A 22,159-nucleotide genomic window follows, 5' to 3' on the forward strand; every position below is an offset into this window, starting at 1 on the left:
AATGTCCATCACCCATTTAGCCCATCCTCCCACCCACCACCCCAACAAGCAACCCTGTTTGAGAGTGTCCAGTGTTTTTAGTCTTAAAGCCTTCCCCATTTGCAGACCTGACAAATAACTTATCTTTCCTTCACATTTAAATTTTATCATTGCAAGTCTGTTTTGGTGAATGGTATCTATTTTAACCAATTTGAAACCTTTTAGGGCAGACATGTATAAAAATTACCTTTTGTTACACAGTAAATTCTTAGATTTGGAAGAGATCTTTAATTTGGTCTAATCTTTCATTGAGTTATCCTTGTGCTATTTAGGGTATTCATACCCTTCTGAGATGACCCCTTCTCCCCTGCATTTTCTTTTATTTAAAAAAAACATTTTTTTTGATGTTTATTTATTTTTGAGAGAGAGAGAGCATACGAGTGAGTGGGGGAGGGGCAGAGAGAGAGGAGAGACAGATTCTGAAGCAGGCCGCAGGCTCTGAGCTGTTAACACAGAGCCCTATGCGGGGCTCGAGCCCACAAACTGCGAGATCATGACCTGACCTTAACTGACTGAGCCACCCAGGCGCCCCTCCCCTGCATTTTCTTTCGTGGTTCTGTCTGCTGGAATAGTCTTCCTTATGTTGACACTGAACTTGTTTTCCTGAAGCCCTTATAGCTAATCTCAGTTGGCAGTTTTAATTTTTATTCTTAAGGGCAGTTACAGAATAATTATGATCCTTCTTTTTCATAATAGTACCTTACATTTTGAAGTTTGCTACCATGTTCATTTGAGTTCTTTTCTCCACATTGTATATTTGCATTTTTTTCAATTACACCTTAGATAATATAGCTTAAAGTTCTGCACTTTTGCTCTAAACTTGTTCCAGTTTACCTGTATCTGTTACTCTGTAGTTCCCAGAAATTCATACAGCATTTCCGGAATTGGTCTGACCACAGCAGTCTTCTAGGGCTCTCATTTAACCTACTTCTAGATAACGTAATTATATATGTTAGCGTTTTATAGCATTATTTATTGAATATTTTGCTTTTGGTTTATTAAAGTGTCTCTTTTTCACACATTCTCTTTATTCTGTCATTCAGTCATATTTTCATTTGACAGGTTCTTGCCAAACACCTGCTGTGTACCAGTGCTGTCACTGGAGGTTTAGTTGTTTGTCTCTTCCAAAATTCAGGATCTTCTATTTTATCCCTGTAGAATTTTATCTTGTTAAAGTCTCTCATGTGTATGACCCTTAATCTTTTCCGGTAATTTGTAAAGTAATGTGTTTACTTTTTGCTCCAAGTTTCATGTCATTTACAAACTTAAGAACGCCACATGTTATATTCTGTCAGTTATGAAGTCAACTAAGGGAACAATCATAGGGAAGTGGTTAAGAGCAGGGGTTCTGACCCAGCCTCTTTGGATTCTAATTTCTGGCTCTGGCACTTACTAGGTGTGTGACCTTGAGCAGATTACCTAACACAGGTATACTTTAGTTTCCCCATTAGTAAAATTTGGCTAATAGTATTTACCTCATAGGATTGTTGTAGAGATCAAATAGTTAATACATATAAAGTGCTAGGAAGCTTTCTAGTAAAGAGTGTTGTACACAACAGTGTTATTATTGCATAATAATATTGTCTATTCATAATAATATAAATATTAGTTATATATTATATTAAATATATACTATATAATTAATTCTATATTATAATGTTATTCAATATTATTATTTATGCACACTGGGTTTTTTTGTTTTGATCAGAATATGAAGAGAGATCCAAATTTATTGGGAGTCCAAATATGTTGTCAATTGTCTTTCTCTGATTTAATAGAGTCTGGTAGTAAGCCTGTTAAAATGAAAAGGAAACGATGTTAGTCTGATAGGTGTTGTTTTGAATTAATCTAGTGTCATTTATCTTCTTTTTGGGGGGTTTCTTACTTTTTTATGAAATACTTGGAAGTTGAAAGAAGTTTGCAGTAAGTACTCTTATATCCATCCATATCAAGATATTGCCTTTAATATTTTAGTATATTTGCTCAATCATATTTTTATTCAGCTATTTGTGCCCCCTCTGTTTATTAGTCCATGTTACTTTTGATGAATTTCAAGGTAAATTGCAGCCATTAGTACATTTTCCTCCTAAATACTTTATCATGCAATATCATTAATAGAATGATAGAATTAAGAGACAAATGCATATACTTGTACAACACAAAACCCTCTATCAAGATACTGAAAATTCTTTATGCTCCTTCAGAGTCACTTGCCTAAAACATCAGAGGCAACCATTGTTTTCTTTTTTCCACTAGAAGTAAGATTTGTTTCTTTTAGAATTCCACATAAAAGGAATCATACCACATGTACTTTTTTGAGTGAGACTGTTTTTATTCAAGTTAATGGTTTCAAGCTTCACCATGTTCTTGCTTCTCTTAGTGGTTCTTTTTTTTTTTTTAATGTTTATTTATTTTTGAGAGAGACAAAAAGAGAGAAAGAACATGTACAAGTTGGGGAGGGGCAGAGAGAGAGGGGCTGACAGAGGATCTGAAGCGAGTCTGATGTGGGGCTTGAACTCATGAACTGTGAGATTATGTCCTGAGCTGAAGTCAGGCACTCAACCGACTGAGCCACCCAGGTGCCCCTCAATGGTTCTTATTTTTAATTACTCAGTAGTACTCTATTGTTTGAGTGAACCACAATTTGCTAAGCTGTTTTCCTGTTTATCGTCACCTGGGCTGCTTTTAGTTTTTTGTTTTCTACAAAATTTATAGCTGTTGGATCCATAACAAATTTAGTTGTACATACTAGAAATCCAACTACATTATCTTTACCAAAAAAATCCCTTTATTAATATGTTTTAATAATCTAGCCCCAAAAAATAAAAAATCCGAATAATTTGTAGAAAATGAATTCCTCAAGCTATGGTTTTATGTTTTTTATTCCTGTCATCAGGTAAATATATGTTTTAGCATATTAAATATTTGAAACAAAAGTATTTAATGAAGTGTCACTAAATGTTATGACCAGCTATAGATGTTATCAGAAAATTGCTTGTTTATAGAACACAGTAAGCCATACACTTTTGACTATGAATATAGTAAATTGGATCCTAAATAAATCATTTATTTCAAATGAGATTGGGTTCATTAATAATCTTATGTTTGCTAGTACTGGATTTGAAGAGATTATTGATAATACCTGTGCTTGCTTTTCATTTAATTATGGTTAAATTGAAATCAATAATCAAGCTTATCTTTTTCATTTAAATGGTATCTATTTTCCTGAGGAGTTCAGTAATAGAGCGTGGAATTTAATATTAAATAACTAGAAAACTTTATTTGTATATTTAATACAAATATTGAGAAAAGGTTTAAAAATTTTTTAGACCATAGTGGTTTTTTTTTTTTTTAACTTTTTTTAATGTTTGTTTATTTTTGAGAGAGATAGACAGAGACAAAGCACAAGCGGGACCAGGCAGAGAGAGAGAGGGAGGGAGACACAGAATATGATGCAGGCTCCAGTTTCTAAGCTGTCAACACAGCCCGACACAGGGCTTGAACTCATGAACTGTGAGATCATGACCTAAGCTGAAGTCAGACGCCTAACCTCCTGAGCCACTGAGGCACCCCTGGAAGTGATTTTTTTTATTTGTTAAAAAACAATCAGTTGGCATATTTCTTAATCTTGAGTCTTGCTTTTCTAATATTTATCTTAAAGGCTAATGATGCTTTAGGCTCAGGTTAGGTACCAGGAAAACCTGAGTCTTTCCTTGAATACCTATTATTTATTTTTGCCTTTTTTGTATGCTCCCAGAATTGACCGTGATATGTAACATATCAGTTTATCATACGTTTTACCTTATAGTTACATACATATTTTTTCTTCAGGTGAAGGGCAGAGATTGGATCTTTTTTTTTTTTTTGTATCCCCTATAGTACCTAGCATTGTGCCTCACAGGAGTTCAGCCAATTTTTTTTTTTTGGTTGCATGGAGGACTATACATAGAGGACTGTACACTTGTATACTGAAAACAACAAATGATTGAGTATAGGTCTAAAACATTTCCAAGTACTTTATAATATGAAATGATATTTTACATTAAACAAGCCAGTTTTCTGGGTCTTCTGTCCCTAAACAGTATTCTTTATTTCTTTTGTACAACCTCATTGCTGATTTGACCCATATTTGTCTCATGCTTCTGGGATGGAGGGATGGTTGAATGACTGAGGCAATAAATGGAATTAAAGATGTACAGGAGAGAGACCAGGCGTGATGGAGAAAATTTGTCCAGAAGACCTCTCAGGTGATGGGGAATTTGAGTTGGAGCTAGATTTGATGGACGTAAAGAAATCAGAGGACAGGGAAAGGGTCTTAGGTTGGAGAGCATAATTTGAAAGGCACAATTAGGAATCATCAGGGCATGGTACCAAGGAATGCTAGAGACAGCATGAGCTCCGAGAAAGCTTGAAACGGAGACCACGTTGTTTGGCACTCTGTTTTCCTCCACCTCCATAAGCAGCCTGTAGTCATTAGGCTCCCTGGGAGTTGGACTTGGTTTGTTGAACTTGGAATTGAATCTCAGGTCAGCCACTTAGTAGCTCTGTGATCTTGGGCAGCCACTTAAGCTTTTTGAGCTTCAGTTTCCTCACTTGTAAAATAGAGGTGATACTAACCACATCATAGGGTAGCTGAAGAGTAATAATGTATGTAAAGGAACTAGCATAGCTCTAGGCTTTCAGTATTTGTTTCTTTCAAAAACAGTGTCATTCCTAGCTGTAGAAAGAGGTTTTTGCTATAACTTATTTATGCATGGTATACGGTATGGGAGATGTAAGGTATCTGTGATTTATTTTTCTGCCTTATTTTCTCTAAAAATAGAACACAGATTGTATTCATGGTCTTTCTCTAACAAGGTTAAGAAAGCGAGGGTGTCTCCAAACATGGTGACTCTGACTGTATTCTTCTGTTGGAATTTCATTAGTTATGCCCTGATAACCAGACAGCTGGGGCAGTGAGAGCCGGCCACACTGATATTCAGTTCAGACATTGGCATGTTTGGCTTTATCTCACAGAAGATTGGAGTGGAATGCAGCCTGACTTCTCTTCCCTTTCCTGGCCTCAGAGGTTCAGGTGCCTGCATCCTCTTTTGAAAGATGCTAGCTTGCAGTTTTTGTTCTAAAGCAAAAGCTGTCAAGATTGAAAGAGGTGTCAGGTCACCCTCTTAATGTTCTGCCCACTCTTCTTCCTCGGTGTGATTCTCCTTGCTTTATTCCTTGTCTTGTTATCAGCATCTGAAGCCAGAGATCAGGGTATCTTCTCCTCAGTTTCCCTTTTCCATATACCTCCCAGTAGCCCATTTGTTCCCTCCTCCATTTCCATCACTATTCCCTTAGGTTCTTAAATCTGTTAAATTAGTGCTGTAGTAGCTTCATTTGGCTTCACGTTTCTACTTGCCCTCCGCAATCCATTCTTCTGCCAAAAGAGTCTTTCTAAAATGTGAAATTAATCATGTAATTCTTGCTTTTGCTGACTTCTTATGAGTAACATGTTGCAGCATCTCTCCGTGGCTTTATGTGCTCTGCCTAGAATGTTTCCTAGGAAAGACTTTAAAACATTTTTTTACATTTATTTTTTATTCATTTTTTAAAAAGTAGCCTCCATGTCCAATGTGGAGCTTGAACTCAGAACCCTGAGATCAACAGTCAGATGTTCTACCGATGAAACCACCTGAGCACCCCTGGAAAGACTTTTTAAATTTCTTCTCTTCCCAGCCTCCTGTCCATGCCCTTCTGCCCTTCCCCACCATGTCCTATGGAGTGGTGCTAATCAGTAATGTAGCTCCTAGCCACATGTGGCTGCTCAGATGTAGGTTCAACTTAACAAAATAAAAAATTCAGTTCCTCACTTGCCCTACCATATTTCAAGTGCTCTTTAGTTACAAGTGGGAAGGGACTACTGTATAGAATAACACCGATGAAGAACTTCTTTATCACAGGAAGTTCTATTAGACACCTCTGCAGAAGGTTAACCAGACTTTTCTCATGTTGCCTCTTCCTCTGATACTTTGTCGATACCTCCTATGATTCCATTGCTGAAATTATCATACTATTTACTTATTTATTTACATGTCTTTTTCCCTATTAAGGCAGTGAAAGATTGGAGGACAGAATTATATCCTCTCCATCACTGTGTATTTGGTTTGGAGTTCAGGGTTTAGCATATTATAGTTTTCAATGAAAGTTTGAGTTGAATTGATACAGTGAATTTTAGAAGGGAGAATTGCCTTTACTTGAAGACTGCTAATCATGAAGCAGTCATATGTCAGCATGTTTTAATGTATATAATCATAAATTATATATTATCTATAATATCATAAGTTTATTATGGAATGTATGTGTACTTAGGAAAATAAATTTAAAACTATTTAAAACCTATTTCAGCTTACTGGAAGAGTAATACATGAACATCCATATATACTTACCTTAGAATCAGAAATAGCTAACATTTGCCATGTTTACTTTTTTTGTCTCTCTTTCTTTTTATGAGTGTGTGTGTGTGTGTGTGTGTGTGTGTGTGTGTGTACCTGTGTATAAAACTTTCTTGGTGGTCCCAAATACTTCAATTATATCTCTTAAGAATAAGGATATACTCTTCATAACTATCATTCCCATCACATGTAAGAAAATGGCATTAATATTGAAATTTCTCCATTTGTCCCCAAAATACCTTCTGTAGCTATGTCTTTTCATCCAGAATCCAATCACTGTTTGTGTATTGCGTTTTGCTATGTCACTTTCATCTGCTTTAATCTAGAAAATATTGCTGTGTTTATTTATTTATTTATTTATTTATTTATTTATTTATTTATTTTTAATGACAGACATATTTAAAGAGTTCAGGCCAGTGATTTTATAGAATGTGCCATATTCTTGATTTGTGTGACTGCTTCCTCATGATTAATTTGAGGTTAAAGTTTGGTGTGAAGCCTACAAAAATAATAACATAAATAAAAGTGTTCCATTTATTGCACTATGGTAGGAGGCACATAATTTCAAGCTATCCATTAATGGTGATTGTAAGTTTGATATCTTAGGGTGGTAACCACCATATCTCTCTTATTATTCCTTTTCTAATTAAAAATTATCTGTAGGGTCAGATCATGTGAATATCCATTCCCCAATAATCTTTTACTCAATGTTTTACCATCCATTCATGATATTTCCTTGACTTAGTAAAATGCTGATTGCTATAAAATGATGATTTTCTGATTTTATCATTTCATTTACATATATTTCCTCACATATTTCTGTAGAGAAGAGCTTCTTTCCATTCCCTCATTTTTCCTTTCCTCCTCCTTCTCCCTCCCCCAACTTTTTTGAGTATCATTATGGACTCATGAATTTTTAAAACCCTATTTAATATGTTATAATAAATGACCATAATCATTATTTTTGGCACTTCTATTATTCCATATTTAGCTGGTGGGAGCCCCTTTAAACTGGCTATGTGTCTTGTTTTTGGATACTTTCTTACTTTCTGAGACATCAAGGTATTCCACACTGCCTTGTGTTTTCTCTGCCCTGGACCTGAGCCCAGCTATTTCTACAGGTAGCTCCTGTTCTTATTAGTGGAGAATAGAATTCAGAAACCAGGATCTGATTGCAAGACATGATCATTGCTACTGAAGAAGTGTTAGTGCTTCTTCAGTAAACAGAGCTAGGAAATAGAATTAAAAAAATTTTTTTTTCAACGTTTTTTTATTTATTTTTGGGACAGAGAGAGACAGAGCATGAACGGGGGAGGGGCAGAGAGAGAGGGAGACACAGAATCGGAAACAGGCTCCAGGCTCTGAGCCATCAGCCCAGAGCCTGACGCGGGGCTCGAACTCACGGACCGTGAGATCGTGATCTGGCTGAAGTCGGACGCTTAACCGACTGCGCCACCCAGGCGCCCCGGAAATAGAATTTTTAAAAAGGCATTGGTTTATACAGATATCTTCACAGAAATCTCTCTTACCGTTCCCCTTTTATATGGATTTCTGTTCTTCCAGAATGAAAAAAGCTGCCTTCTAATACCACCAGTATATTTACTCGTTAGCTCTACCCTTCAATATTCTTCAGTTGATAGTCTGATGTCAATATTCTACGACTAGTAAGCCTACTAAGTAAACTTCGGTTTCTTTGCAAATTTTTTTCTCCTTAGAATCCACCTCATTAAAAATATATACTCAGAATACTGTACTTGAAATTCACTTGAACTCTTGTTGATACACAGCATCATTTGTTTCTGTTTTACTCCATTTGAAGGTTTGCTTTTTTACCCTTTTTGAAGTCTCATTCCCATTTTTATCCTAACTACCCCATGCCACCCATCCTCTGTGACAGTGAAACTTTTCTTATAAGTTTGATTTCTGAACCATATTAATGTTTTCCATAAAATTAAACTAACAGGATTCATCAGTAATAATGACTCTCTTTATCCTTAATAATACTTTTTGTTTCATTTCTGATATTAGGGTTTCTACATCAGCTTTTTTTTTGCTTGGTTTTCAGTTGGCCCAATTGCCTTTTTCTGTCCCTTTAATATGTATGTGATTATGTTTTAGGTGATATGTATACAGTTTGAGAAACTGATTTTTATCTAGTTTACTTTATAATTGCTTTTAAGTTTGAGTTTTGTTTTTTTTTAAATTTTTTTAACGTTTTATTTATTTTTGAGACAGGGAGAGACAGAGCATGAACAGGGGAGGGTCAGAGAGAGGGAGACACAGAATCTGAAACAGGCTCCAGGCTCTGAGCTGTCAGCACAGAGCCCGACACAGGGCTTGAACTCATGGACCGTGAGATCATGACCTGAGCCAAAGTCAGCCGCTTAACGATTGAGCCACTCAGGCGCCCAAGTTTGAGTTGTTCTTATGCTATGATATGTTCTGGCTTCTCTCTCCCCTTCTTTTTTTTATTTTTTGCCTTTTATTGTAATGATTTATTTTTACTTCATTTTTTCTAATTGTTTGGAAGTGATATATTCTATATCTCTTATTTTAATGGTCATTTAAAAAAATATTTATTTTTGAGAGAATGCAAGCGGGGGAGGGGCAGGGAGAAGGAGCCAGAGGATTCAAAGCAGGCTTCATGCTGACAGGAGCGAGCCTGATGTGGGGCTTGAACTCACAAACCATGAGATTGTGACCTGAGCTTAAGTTGGATGCTCAACTGACTGAGCCACCCAGGTGTCACTTAATGGTCATTTTTAGTGGCCATCTTTGTCATGCTTGTTAGTGTGTGTTGAATGTTGAGTCGCTAAACCCATACCTCTTTTTCATATGAACTACCAAATCAGGTTTGTTGAATTCTATACTTTCACACTTAAATTTTTTTTTCACTAAAAGAAAGGAGGCTATATGTTTATTTTTTTTTTAAGTTTATAACCTAATTTGAAAAGAAAGGGTCTCAGTCATGCTATATGAAGAAAAATTGACAGAAAATTGGACTCACCACCACATTTCCTTTATAGCCTGCCAGCCACCCGTCACTCACACCACAGGAACCTAAGCACTGTTAAGGCCAGGAATCTTATTTTTAGTTATTTATTTGTTTGTTTACTTAAAATTTTTTTTAATGTTCATTTATTTTTGAGAGAGAGACAGAGTGTGAGCTGGGGAGGGACAGAGAGAGAGGGAGACACAGACTCTGAAACAGGTTCCAGGCTCTGAGCTGTCAGCACAGAGCCCGATATCGGCCTTGAACCCAGGAACTGTGAGATCATGACCTGAGCCAAAGTCGGACACTCAACCGACGGAGCCACCCAGGCACCCCTATTTTTATTTATTTATTTATTTGAGAGAGAGAGAGAAAGAGAGAATGAAAGAATCCCAAGTAGGCTCCACTCTCAGCACAGAGCCTGATTGATGTGGGGCTCAATCTCATGAACTGTGAGATCACGATCTAGGCTGAAACCAAGAGTCGGTTCTTAACCAACTGAGCCACACAGGCGCCCCCGGAATTGTTATTTTGATTAGTGCTCTATCCATTAGGCCTAGAAAAGTGTCTGTGCATTAGCTAGACCTTGATAGATATATGAGTTGAATGAATAAATAAGAACTATTTATTCTGGAATAAATAGAAGAATGAATGGGGCAGTAGTGGGATGGAGGGCAGGAGACGTTATGGAATGTTTTAGTTTGAAGGGCTTGCATGTAGAACAGTCATTCTGCTTATTTAGTCATTCTGCTTATGGCCTTGAGGGTTGAAGTGGGCACTATAACAGGGAAACAGGGCTGTCTACTCTCAAGATTGTGTGCAGGAAGAGGAAGTAGCTTGATTATACTGTCAGGCCCCAGTTATTCCAGGAGAGATTTGTTAGAGGTAACCTAGAAGGGATTCAATAGTGCTTAATTGCTCTGAGATTCTGTGCTCAGTGGATGGAATGCATTGCCATCCTTTGTTTGCAGCCAGATTCTGGCACACGGGTAAGTTAGATTTTCATCTTAGACTTGCCAGATGATGATCTTGACCCTACTAGTAAAGTGATCATTTAACAGCATACCCCTGGGTAGCCATTTGCCACTGTTTCTCACTCTCCATTCTCCTCTAGTAATTCCTGGTGTTTTCAGTTTTCTGTTTGGGCAAATTCAAAAGGCAATAAGTAGGTAGATCAGTTGTATGATTCACTTATTTGTCTTTTCTGTAGGAAAGCACACAGTGAAAGGTGGCCTGCATATTTTCTCTGAATTATTTTTTAATTTTTTTAATGTTTATTTTTGAGAGAGAGACAGAGAGGTAGAGAGATGGAGACACCGAGTCCTAAGCAGGCTTCAGGCTCTGAGCTGTTAGCACAGAGCCCGATAGGGGGCTTGAACTTACAAACCACGAGATCATGACCTGAGCTGAAGTCAGATGCTTAACCAACTAAGCCACCCAGGAGCCCCTGAATTTTGTTTTTGAGTTATCTTTTTGATTGTAGAATTATCTTGGTTTGATTTAGATATTTACTGGAAGTTATATGCAAAGTGGGACAAGGAAAATATAGTTTTATTAGTACTAATCTCAATTAGTGCCTTGGGGCTGCTTGTAATAAATATCTCTTCTCTTTCTCTTAGGGCTGCTGCTCAGAGTAAATTAGGTCACTACACAGATGCAATAAAGGATTGTGAGAAAGCAATAGCAATCGATTCAAAGTACAGCAAGGCCTATGGGAGAATGGGGTAAGTTCTGGCAAAATGTTCAAAGTAGTACCAAGGAGTATCAAATATGCTGTTCTTAATGGCTTGGTTTTCAATTTCCTGCTTAAATATTGCATTCTCTATTAGGAGGATACATATAACATTGAGAGAGGAAATGACTGCAATTTCTATGACTTGGGATAGAGATGATCAGTTGTATGATGAATGGTTGGTTGTTGAAGAAAATAATACAACCTTACTCAGTAGACTCACTTCCTGTTCAAGGCCACAAATCTCAAATGAGCACTCAATATCTTGGCAGACAATGCTACTATACTTGCTTCTAAATTCACCTTACTACGCTGAGTGGCTGCTTCTCACTTTTTCTCTCTTCAAATTTCTACCATACCCTCTATGGCAGCTCTCAGCTGATGGTATTGCCTTGCACTTAACTAAGAAAATAGATCCATGTAGAAGAAAAATAACTCTTCCTACTTCTGAATCAACCAATCTACTTGCATTTATATCCTCACAGACTGCCTTTTATTCCTTTTCAAATGGGAGGGTTCTTATCTAAGACTTCATTCATGCCTTAGGTCTCATCCTTTTGTACCTTCTTCAGGACTTTACCCTTGGAGTCCTCTCCTTTATCTTCTGCAACACAAGGTTGTCTCTAACAGCGGCAGTGACTGCGCGCGGAAAGATCCTAGAAAATAACCCACTGGAACCAAGATTTTACTCCGCGAGGCCATTTCCCAGCTCCTCTTTTTCTGCATTGTCCCCATGGCTGGCTGGGTTTGCTCCCTCATCTCCCTCATGTCTCATTTGCTCTCCACTCACTCCAATAAGGCCTTTGTCTCTATCACTGTGCTGACAGCCCTGTTCATGGTCACCAGTTGTCTATATTTTGCCAAGGCCAGTGTTCGTTTCTGTATCCTTACCCTGCTCCATGTTTTAGTATTTGGCACAAGTAACTTTTTTTGTAAGATTATTTATTTAAGTAATCTCTCTACCCAGTACGGGGGCTTTGAACTCACGAGCCCAAGATCAAGAGTCGCATGCTTTTCTGACTGAAACAGCCAGGTGCCCCAGCATGATTAACTCATTTTTGAAATACTTCATTCTCTCTGCTTCTGTGTCATCATACTTCCTAGTTTTCCTTCTCCTTCACTGGATGCTCTTTCCCCGTCTCTCTTACTGTTTCTTCCTTCTCTACTGCCTCTAAATAATGGCGTACTTCAGGGCTTTCTCTCCTGCTGCTGTCGTTTGTCTGTTCTCTCTACTGATTCTGTCCTGTCCCATGCTTTTAAATTCCATTTTAAGTCCGTACTCATTATTCATGGAGTCTGTATTCATGAATTTGCCTACATGCTGCAATTTGTTTGCAACCTCCAAATCAATCCTCACTGTGCTTTGGTGGTCATTCACAGAAGGGTGAAAAATTTGAGTCACTTGTCTATCATGCCGGTTCTCCGCAGAGGTCTGATAAAGCTCTGCCTTTTTGTTTTAGCTCTTAGGCTGTAAACAAGTGTCCTTTTCACAGTTTTTTTAGTGCTGGTTTTTTTTTTTTTTTTTGATTTTTTATGCCTTTTGTGGTTGATTTCCTGTTTACACTGGCCCCCAAATGTAGGCTGAAGTGTTGTCTAGTGTTCCTAAGCACAAGAAGACTAGAATGCACCTTATGAAGAAAATACATGTGTTAGATAATTCTTGATCAGAAATGAGTTAGTGCTGTTGGCTGTTAGTTCATTGCTAATGAATCAGTAATATATATTAAATAAGGTTTCTTTAAACAGAAACACATGTAAAATAAGATTATATTTTGACCTATTGATGAAAATGTTGTAACCAAAAGCTCACAGGATCCCAACCCTGTATTTCCTCTAGGAGGAGTTGTTCATTATTTACTAATTTAGTGTTTGTGGTGACTTTATAGAATTTAACTACTGTTATTAATGAGACTCAGCTTTGTTTGATGGAGCTCTTAAGTTATATGCCTGAATTCCATACTCATATATTCAATTACTTTTCATCTCCACCTAGATATTTAATAGGCATTTAAAGCTTAACATGTCCCCAAAAGAACTTTTGTTCCCTTCTTAAATCTTCCCCATCTCAGTAAATGGTGTCATCATTCACCTATACCCAGTGCTCAGGTCAAAAGCCTAGGAGTCTCCTTCATTCTTATTACACCTGACACAACTAATTCTATCAGCAAGTCCTGTCAATTCTGGTTTCCATAATCAGTACTACGTATCTTGAATGCTGTCTAGTTTATAGCCCTAGTCAAATTATCATCTCGTAAATAGGCTATTGCAGTAGCTTCATAACTGGTCCCCTTGCTACCCTTCCACCCCCACCCATGTCAGTCTTCTGCAGAGAAGCCAGAGTGAACATTTTTTTTTTTTTTTTTTTTTTTTATTTATTTCTGGGACAGAGAGAGACAGAGCATGAATGGGGGAGGGGCAGAGAGAGAGGGAGACACAGAATCGGAAACAGGCTCCAGGCTCCGAGCCATCAGCCCAGAGCCTGACGCGGGGCTCGAACTCACAGACCGCGAGATCGTGACCTGGCTGAAGTCGGACGCTCAACCGACTGCGCCACCCAGGCGCCCCCAGAGTGAACATTTTAAAACATAGATCAGATCTGTCATTCCATTGCAACCAGAATAAAATCCAGACTCCAAACCACAGTCATATATGATCTGGCACCTAATTATTCCCTGATGTCATCTCTTTCCACACTTTATTTTCTGTGCTTCCTCCTCATCAGCTTTTGTCCCGTTCCTTAAGCCTTCTCAGGGCCATTGTGTTTGCTGTGTCTTCTCTTTAGATGCCCCTCCTCTGATTTTCATGTGGCTGCCTTCTTCTCATCACTCAGGTCTTTTTAGTGTGCCTGTCTTTGAGGAGCTCCCCTATTCATTCTCCTTAATATTACTATTTTTTTTTTGTTTGTTTGTTTATTGCTTATTTTCCCAGGGAGGATGAAATTTTCTTAAACTCAAGGACTTTTCCTTTCTCATTGTGAACTATAAAGTAGTCTCTGGTATGCAGTAGGATTTCAATAAATACTTATTGACTGTTGATTAGTTGAGGACTCTGATGACGTATCTTTCATGGTTGACAAGTAGAAAACAAATTAGGTCCTGAGAACTTTTCTTTGGTTAGGCCCTGTATTCTGTCTAGATCAGAAGTCTGGGAGGCAAGTCGTCCAAGAAAGAATTGGGGTAATTTATTAAAAATGAACATAGAACAAATAAAAAACCTCAGTACTTTCTCTCCATATACACCATTATTATGTAGTTCTGAAGTAATTGTCTGATAAATAAATTCTACTAACTAGGTAGCGAAAATATAAAAATTTAGTAACTAACTCTTTGATCTGTGCCTGGGATATGTGTTGAGTTGTAAAGGGTGCTAATTTTATTTACTTGACAATAAACATGTCTTGTTCAGGAGAAGCTTGCTGATACCTCATAGCCCATTTTTATTTTTTATTTTTATTTCTATTTATTTTTTTTAATTAAAAAAATTTATTTTAATGTTTATTTATTTTTGAGAGAGCATGAGTAGGGAAGGGGCAGAGAGAGAGGAAGACACAGAATCTGAAGCAGGCTCCAGGCTCTGAGCTGTCAGCACAGAGCCCGCTGTGGGCTCGAACTCAGGAACTGCGAGATCACAACCTGAGCCGAAGTTGAACGTTTAACTGACTGAGCCACCCAGGAGCCCCTATTTTTACTTTTTTAATGGCAAATTGATATTTATTGTGGCTCAGTGTCCCTGCTAGGAAGAAGGAAGAAAGTGGGACATTAGGAAGCACAAATCTAGTTCAGAGTTCTTGAAATGGTTTTAGCTTCATGGAGTTAAAATGGCCACAGGATTCTTAGCTCTCATCTTTGTGGAGCTTTATCATTCATAAGGCAAATTACTTCACATATTAGGCTTAAAATTGGAAGGGTAGGTAAGAGTCATTTCTAAGCATTAAATTCATGATTCATAGGACAGCCACGTTTGTCAGCAAGCAGAATAGATAAAGTCCAGACTTACGAATCTTGGAATTAGAAGGAATTTTAGTGACACTTCTGTGAATCATAGTACAGTGAATAAATTAAATGTGTAGTCTGGATTCACATCGAATACTGAGACAGATGTTTCTTTGTGATGTTCTTTAATCATATCTTATATTTTATTCTTTTCAGACTGGCCCTCACTGCCATAAATAAATTTGAAGAAGCAGTTACAAGTTATCAAAAGGCATTAGATCTTGACCCTGAAAATGATTCTTACAAGTCAAATCTGAAAATAGCAGAACAGAAGTTAAGAGAGGTATCTAGTCCTGTAAGTTATTAATGCCAAATGAGGGAAATATTTTCTCTCATTCACAATTTATTAGAATCAAATTTTAGTGGTTAGAATAATTCTCAGATATAATTGTTTTACAGACAGGAACTGGATTGAGCTTTGACATGGCTAGCTTAATAAATAATCCAGCCTTCATTAGTATGGTGAGTATATTTCCTTTTCTGCTCTGCTGGCTGTTTTCCATAGAGTTATATGGTTCCCAAACTTGAAGAAACAAATAGGGGAGCTTTTGTAGAGGTGGTGGGGGTAACAGCAGTAGAATGGTCATATAATGCTCTGGCTCAGGTATGGATCTCTTTATGAGAAAGCCATGGATGGACTTTAGGAAGCCCATGGATTCCCTGAAATTATATATAAAAATTTGTATACATGTACATATATGCATTTTTCTAGAGAGAACTGTTTTATTTTCATCTGATTGGTGAAGGGGTCTGCAAATCTACAAAAGATTAAAAACAACTCTTTTACGTGAAAGTGGCCTTAGGAAGATCCCTAATAATGGAGGTCTGATCTAAGGAGTTTGGCTGTGGTGGTTCCCTAAGCTCTCCTCTCAACATGGTCTGCTTCCTTCCTTTCATAAGAGTTTATTTGAACTTTTAGTATAATTCTCCTTTGTATGTACTTCATCCTACAAAACAACAAAATCACTCATGGATCTTTTTGAAAACATATATGTTCTGGTCCAAAATGTGGAAACTCTGATTTCATGGGTCAGGGATATTACCTGGGTAATCTGTAATATTTCTGGCTGAGAATCATTCATTCCACCACATGCCATGCCCTTGGAAGGTTGCGGTACTAGTGTTTGCCTTTGGTTCCTTCAAAAAATGTTGTCATGCATCCACAAAAATCTTCATTTGAGTTGAAATGCATGGAGAGCTCATTCCCAGTGAGTTAAAGAAGTCTTTTGAACATTTAGTAGGTTTGTAGCAATTGGTAGTTGAAATCTTTGTAGACAGTAGTTAATTAGGACTTGCAAATAATTCAGGAACTCTCTTCAAGTCTCAGGATTGAGCCCATCAATTTAAGTTGGTCTTCCGGTTTACATGTCAACAATTATATGTCTCTTTGTAGGTTTTGTGACATTTTTAAGCATTGTTACTCATTTGCGGGTGTCAGGTTATGCTCTTGAAGCAGGATATGAAAATGGATTTCTTATACTTTCAGATTTGGTTTAGCCAAAATCTGCTTTGGATGCTGTGCACCAAAGTGAAGTGTTGCAAAAGGTGTGGGTAAAAAACATACTGTGTGACTTGTATAAAGAGTCAGGTTGATAGAGAGTCAAGCTTTTTGGAGAAAGCTATTGAAGTTACAAAGCCCTTTTTCATGTATGAGGGAAGTAAAGGGCTGCCTTCCTCTCTAGCCCACAGAGAAAAGGCTTTTCTGGCCTTCTTAGCTTTCTAAATGGCCCTCAGTTTGGAAGACAGTAGACTGGGGTCTGACATGCCAGCTAAAGAAGGCTGTATGGTTTAGGAAGTAACTGTACTGAAGCCAGTGGAGGGGAGATGTGTTTCCTGTGGACCAAGGTGAGCACATGTGCTCATAAGATAGTCCTGTGTGAATCTGCCCAGAAAGGTTTCCAATACAGAGCCTCAGGACTAGAGGGCTGTGAAGAACCTGGGACTACAGTGTTCTTCATACTGTCCTTCCAGAAAGTTAATTACCTTTTTCAGAGAATGGACGAGAAATGCCCAGATTGGTGGGGGTGGGGGAAGTTTCTGCAGGACCTCAAAAGTGCTGCTATAGAGAACCAGAGTAGTTTTAAACAACTTGCACACCCACTGAGCACAGGTGCAGAACCACTGAGCTAGTACCAGTCATCAAAGAATTTGCCTGCACCTGTGACTCTCTTCCTTCCCACAGAGCCAGGACTGTTGCCTAACAAGCTGGGAGAAGAGGCATAGAGGCACTGTGGTGAAAAAAGAGCAGGCAACTGGCCCACCTCTAGTAGGCCCATGTTTGGGAGGTGAAACATTTTGCCTGTAGATGAATTTTAAGTATTTGGTTATTACAGTGAGCAAGAAGTGAATTCCGGAGGTTGTTTTCTACCTTAGAGTGACTAGAGGACTGCATACTTCAAAGTGGCCAGAAAAGCTCTAGCATCTCCTCTGTATCTCTTCTACGTCCCAGAAACTAGAAGAGGGTGAACTGCTTTTGCAGAATCAGATAAAAAGGTCTGTGAAAGGAGCACCTGGGTGTCTCGTTCAGTTAAGCGTTCGACTCTTGATTTCAGCTCAGGTCATGATCTCACGGTTTGTGAGTTAGAACCCCACATCAGGCTTTGTGCTAACAGCACAAAGCCTGCTTGGGATTCTCTCTGTCTCTCTGTGCCCTTCTCCCACTCATGCTCTTTCTTGCTCTCTATCAAAATAAACTAAAAAAAAAAAAAAAAAAAGATTGTGAAATGAAATGCTTTATATTTATAGCTTATAAATCCTGGTTTTCCTGCATAATGTCCATAGCACTCATGTGTTGGTACCAGAAGCACCAATCCTGAAACTTAAGGAGAGTTATTGAATTGTTGGCAAGTCAAACAGTTCTCTTTATGGTAATGAGAGCACGTGATGGCTTCTCCCAACACCTTGTTTAGGGTCAGTGAATGAAAAATTACTGTCTACAAAGATTTAGACTCCATTTAAATTTTACATGAACATTGTTGATGGAACAAATTTGAGGCAAAAAAAATTGTTATGCTTTCAAAACGAAAAGTTATACAAGTGAGTGCATGCATGAATAGAATTCTCCTCCTACTGTAAGCACAGGAACGATTAATACTGCTGAGCCCCATGGAGCAAGGTCACATCTCCTAGAGTCCTCTTTTGAAGGAGACCCTCAAGGGTAGAAGATTCTTTAGCCATACTTTTAAAGTTTTTATTTTTCCTGTTGGCTTTATTGATCTGGTCAGTAGTAGGAAGTAAACTGCTTAGTTTATTATAGTGTTTGTAACCTCTTTATCCTTGCAATATATTTTCATTGCCATTTTTTCTAGTACTTCTCTATTTTTTACATTCCCACTTTGTTGAGTATGCTAAAACTCTAGAAAATGTTACTATATACTGGTTTTGCTTTCATTCTTTTTTTTCCAAGTCTTTGTTAAAGACCCATAAATATTAACTGCCTTTAATGGGAAATGCCGCTTTTCAATTCCAGGCAGCAAGTTTAATGCAGAATCCTCAAGTTCAGCAGCTGTAAGTATATTTTCCCTTTCCACCTACCTGCCACGTTCCTAATTTGAGCACATCACCTCCAAAATGATAAGTGATAAATGATAGATGAATGCCAATTAGAACTGATAGCCACGCACATTTGACCTGACTTCCTACACAGTGCAGGTATATTTAGCTGATTTCTCCTTAGTCTGCTTGTTAAGAATATATACCAATCCTAGTGATCTATCTTTTGCCTATTCTAGAATGTCAGGAATGATGACAAATGCCATTGGGGGACCTGCTGCTGGAGTTGGAGGCCTAACTGACCTGTCTAGCCTCATCCAAGCGTAAGTGTTACTTAAATACAAATAGTAAAAAAGTTTATGTTTTACAGCTTGCCTCTAAAGTGAGAGGACCAGGGTTTCCTTTTTAAAATTTTCTTTCACTGTTCATATCAGTGGCCTCAGTAGTTATGCAATCTAGAGAAGTTTATAAATCGGAATTTTCAGACTGAAGGGCAGAAATCCAGAAGATCTGGATCCATGAAAAAGTTTTCTGGCAGATTTGAATAGCTACTCAAGGATGTAGATATAAGTCAAATATCTACTTAAAGAATGTATTAACTTATTAATTTAGGTGTATCTAAAAATCACATATTACATATATTAATGTTCCAACAATGTAGGAAACCATTTCATTTGAACTTTTCAGTGCATATGTCATCACTAAAGATACTTTTTGCATCTTCTCGTTACTTGAGCACACTACCTTCACTTCCACCCAAGTTAAGATACTTTTTTTTTAGTGTTTATTTATGTATTTTGAGATAGAGCAAGCATGTGAGTGGGGGAGGGGCTGAGAGAGAGACAATCTCAAGCAGGCTCTGTCAGCACAGAGCTCAATTGAGGCTCGATCTCCCAAACCGTGAATTCATGGCCTGAGCTGAATTCAAGAGTTGGATGCTTAAGCGACCGAGCCACCCAGGTGCCCCAAGATACTCTACTCTTTGAATTGATTTTTCAATCTGTGTGTCATGTTGTCACTGGAAATGTTATATGAAGACACAAATAGCATTTCCTTTTTTTTTTTTTCAATATATGAAATTTATTGTCAAATTGGTTTCCATACAACACCCAGTGCTCATCCCAAAAGGTGCCCTCCTCAATACCCATCACCCACCCTCCCCTCTCTCTCACCTCCCATCAACCCTCAGAGCATTTCCTTTTTTGATCACAACCATGTTACCCCGCTTAGAATAGTGCATTTTTACAGTGATCTTTAAGTGGCATGATTATAGTGATATGTAACACTTGTAATTGAGGGTTACACACTCAGGAATTTGTATTACATTTCTTTGCCTTTGTAAAAATCAGTTCTCTTAGGTGACATATAGGTGACCAGAATGGGTATGACACCTATCATACCTGATGACAAGAGAAATTCCTTGCCTTGTATTTGAGCACATACAATGAAAGCATGTACTTTTCAGCCCTTAGCTTCTTTGTCGTGTGGATTGTATGCATTTCAGGGAGTCACTTTTTAGCATGGGTGTTTTGTTCCTTATAAAGAACACTGTGCTGTAATAATGCTATATGGAGGCATTGGTAAACTTGAAGATACTAAAGCCATGATTCTAAAACTTGTTTTTATAGAAAAGTTTCCCTCTGAGTAATACCCACATCCTCTGCAGTTCTTTTCGCATGGGTATTATGTGACTGGAAATTCCTAATTCATACCACTTTGCCTCTTTACTACAGGGGACAGCAGTTTGCTCAGCAGATACAGCAACAGAACCCTGAACTTATAGAGCAACTTAGAAATCACATCCGGAGCAGATCATTCAGCAGCAGTACTGAAGAACATTCCTGACTTGACCAGGGACCCTAGCCCAGAGCACAAATGATTATGGCTCTTAAATGTTTGCTGTAGATAGTGGCCAAAACAAAGACACCTAAAGAATCAATCTGTCTAGATGATAGGTTTATCATAAACAGACTTGAACATGACTCCTTTGTAAACGATCATTAGCCCTGTTGAGTGCTAGTATAGTACTGAACAGGGTTCCATTTTCAAATCAAATCATCATCATCATATTTGTATATTAGACCTAATAGCAGAGTATATTTATTGAACAGTAGCGCTGTGTATTGGCAAGTTCTCTAGCTCCAAACTCCCTTAAGCAGACTTTTTTGAAAGATGGGGATGACCAAGAGGAAAGGTTTCTCATGCTGATTCAGGAGAAATATACGGCCATGGAACAGCATGTTTGGAGAGAAGAAATTTGTTGCCTAGTTTTAGCTCTGATAGTGCTATCAGTACTGAATATCTATCACAGGGGCCAGTACTGTCCTTAATGCTGCTTGCTCTGATGGGCAACAAGGAATACTAAGAGCTGGTGAGAAGCAGCATTTGGTGCAAGGGTTGTTTTGAAATGAAAAATAGATGCTGTGAATGTACAGAAGGTGAAAGTAGGATGTTCAGGTTGTTTGCATAGTTCTTAATCAATCTTGCCTGCAGTTTGATCTTGATAACATTAGCATGGCCAATTACTCTAAGTACATAATCAAATACATTTAGAAATCCTTAATGGTACTGGTTAGGTCCATTGTATAACTATTCAATTTAACTAGCACAATTTCCCCAATCGTGACCTTACCATGGAAACTCTTAAATATATTTACATTTAAATAAGCCAGTGGTTTGATTCTCAAGTTAAGGATTTTCTAAGTGGCATTTAATTATGTACCTATAAATACTGATTTTTTAAAACTAATTATTTGATGGATTATAAAAAGCTTCTATCACTAACATTGCTTGTTCATATAAACCTTTGCTATAATTTGGCTTGGCATGTTGCTTTTATGCTTCATCTTAATTTGATGCAATGTGAACATAACAGGGGACTTAAAATATTTTATTGACATCAGATCATAGTAGTTAATGAAGAGATATGGCATTAAGTATTAATGGCATGACTCTACAGTGATGAGAGACCACTTTAACTAGAATTTTTGTTAATTATGAAATTGGTAAAGTTGGGTGAACACATAATCATTTCACGAGTGTTGTGAGAGAAAACTGAAAAGTTAAGTAATATAAAATTAACTCAGTAATACTCATGATGATGAAGGCCTTACTATAACTGTTCTCCTCAAAAGACTAATAATGTGGTATCTACAAGGTTAAAAATCAACTCTTCCTTTCTTTCCTCTTGTGAGATTAGAACAGTGGTTCTGTAATTTCACTGTAAGAATTAAAAATGCAGATCCAGAGCCACACTTTCCATTTTTATTTAATAGGTCCTATAGTAACGCCTAGGAATCACCATTTTAAACAGCATCCTACATGGTTCTGATGTAGGTCTAAGGACTCTAATTTAGAGTAACGGTAAGTTAGAGATTTCTCCTCAGACCAGCAAATACCTCACTGCCTGTGCTCAGCTTACAGGGAAAACCCATAGGAATCTACAGTCTGGCCAGAGAAGAGCAGGACTTAAATTTTAGGC

General features: G+C 37.7%; 1 protein-coding gene across 2 annotated transcripts in view; it reads left to right on the top strand.

Moving 5' to 3' along the window:
• The window catches only part of SGTB (small glutamine rich tetratricopeptide repeat co-chaperone beta), a 46,904-nt gene extending 24,978 nt beyond the window's left edge, over positions 1-21,926 (top strand). Inside the window, exons 6-11 of one of the 2 annotated variants that reach the window (XM_058731174.1) lie at positions 11,082-11,186; positions 15,343-15,481; positions 15,586-15,648; positions 18,656-18,693; positions 18,918-19,001; positions 20,412-21,926. In XM_058731174.1, the coding sequence (XP_058587157.1) occupies positions 11,082-11,186; positions 15,343-15,481; positions 15,586-15,648; positions 18,656-18,693; positions 18,918-19,001; positions 20,412-20,523 (541 nt within the window). In that variant the 3' untranslated portion in view covers positions 20,524-21,926. The remainder of the gene's footprint in view (positions 1-11,081; positions 11,187-15,342; positions 15,482-15,585; positions 15,649-18,655; positions 18,694-18,917; positions 19,002-20,411) is intronic. The other variant, XM_058731184.1, reaches the window with a different exon arrangement.
• Positions 21,927-22,159: the final 233 nt, after the last annotated feature.

The sequence above is a fragment of the Neofelis nebulosa genome, chromosome 1, assembly GCF_028018385.1.
Source record: "Neofelis nebulosa isolate mNeoNeb1 chromosome 1, mNeoNeb1.pri, whole genome shotgun sequence".
NCBI lineage: Eukaryota > Metazoa > Chordata > Mammalia > Carnivora > Felidae > Neofelis > Neofelis nebulosa.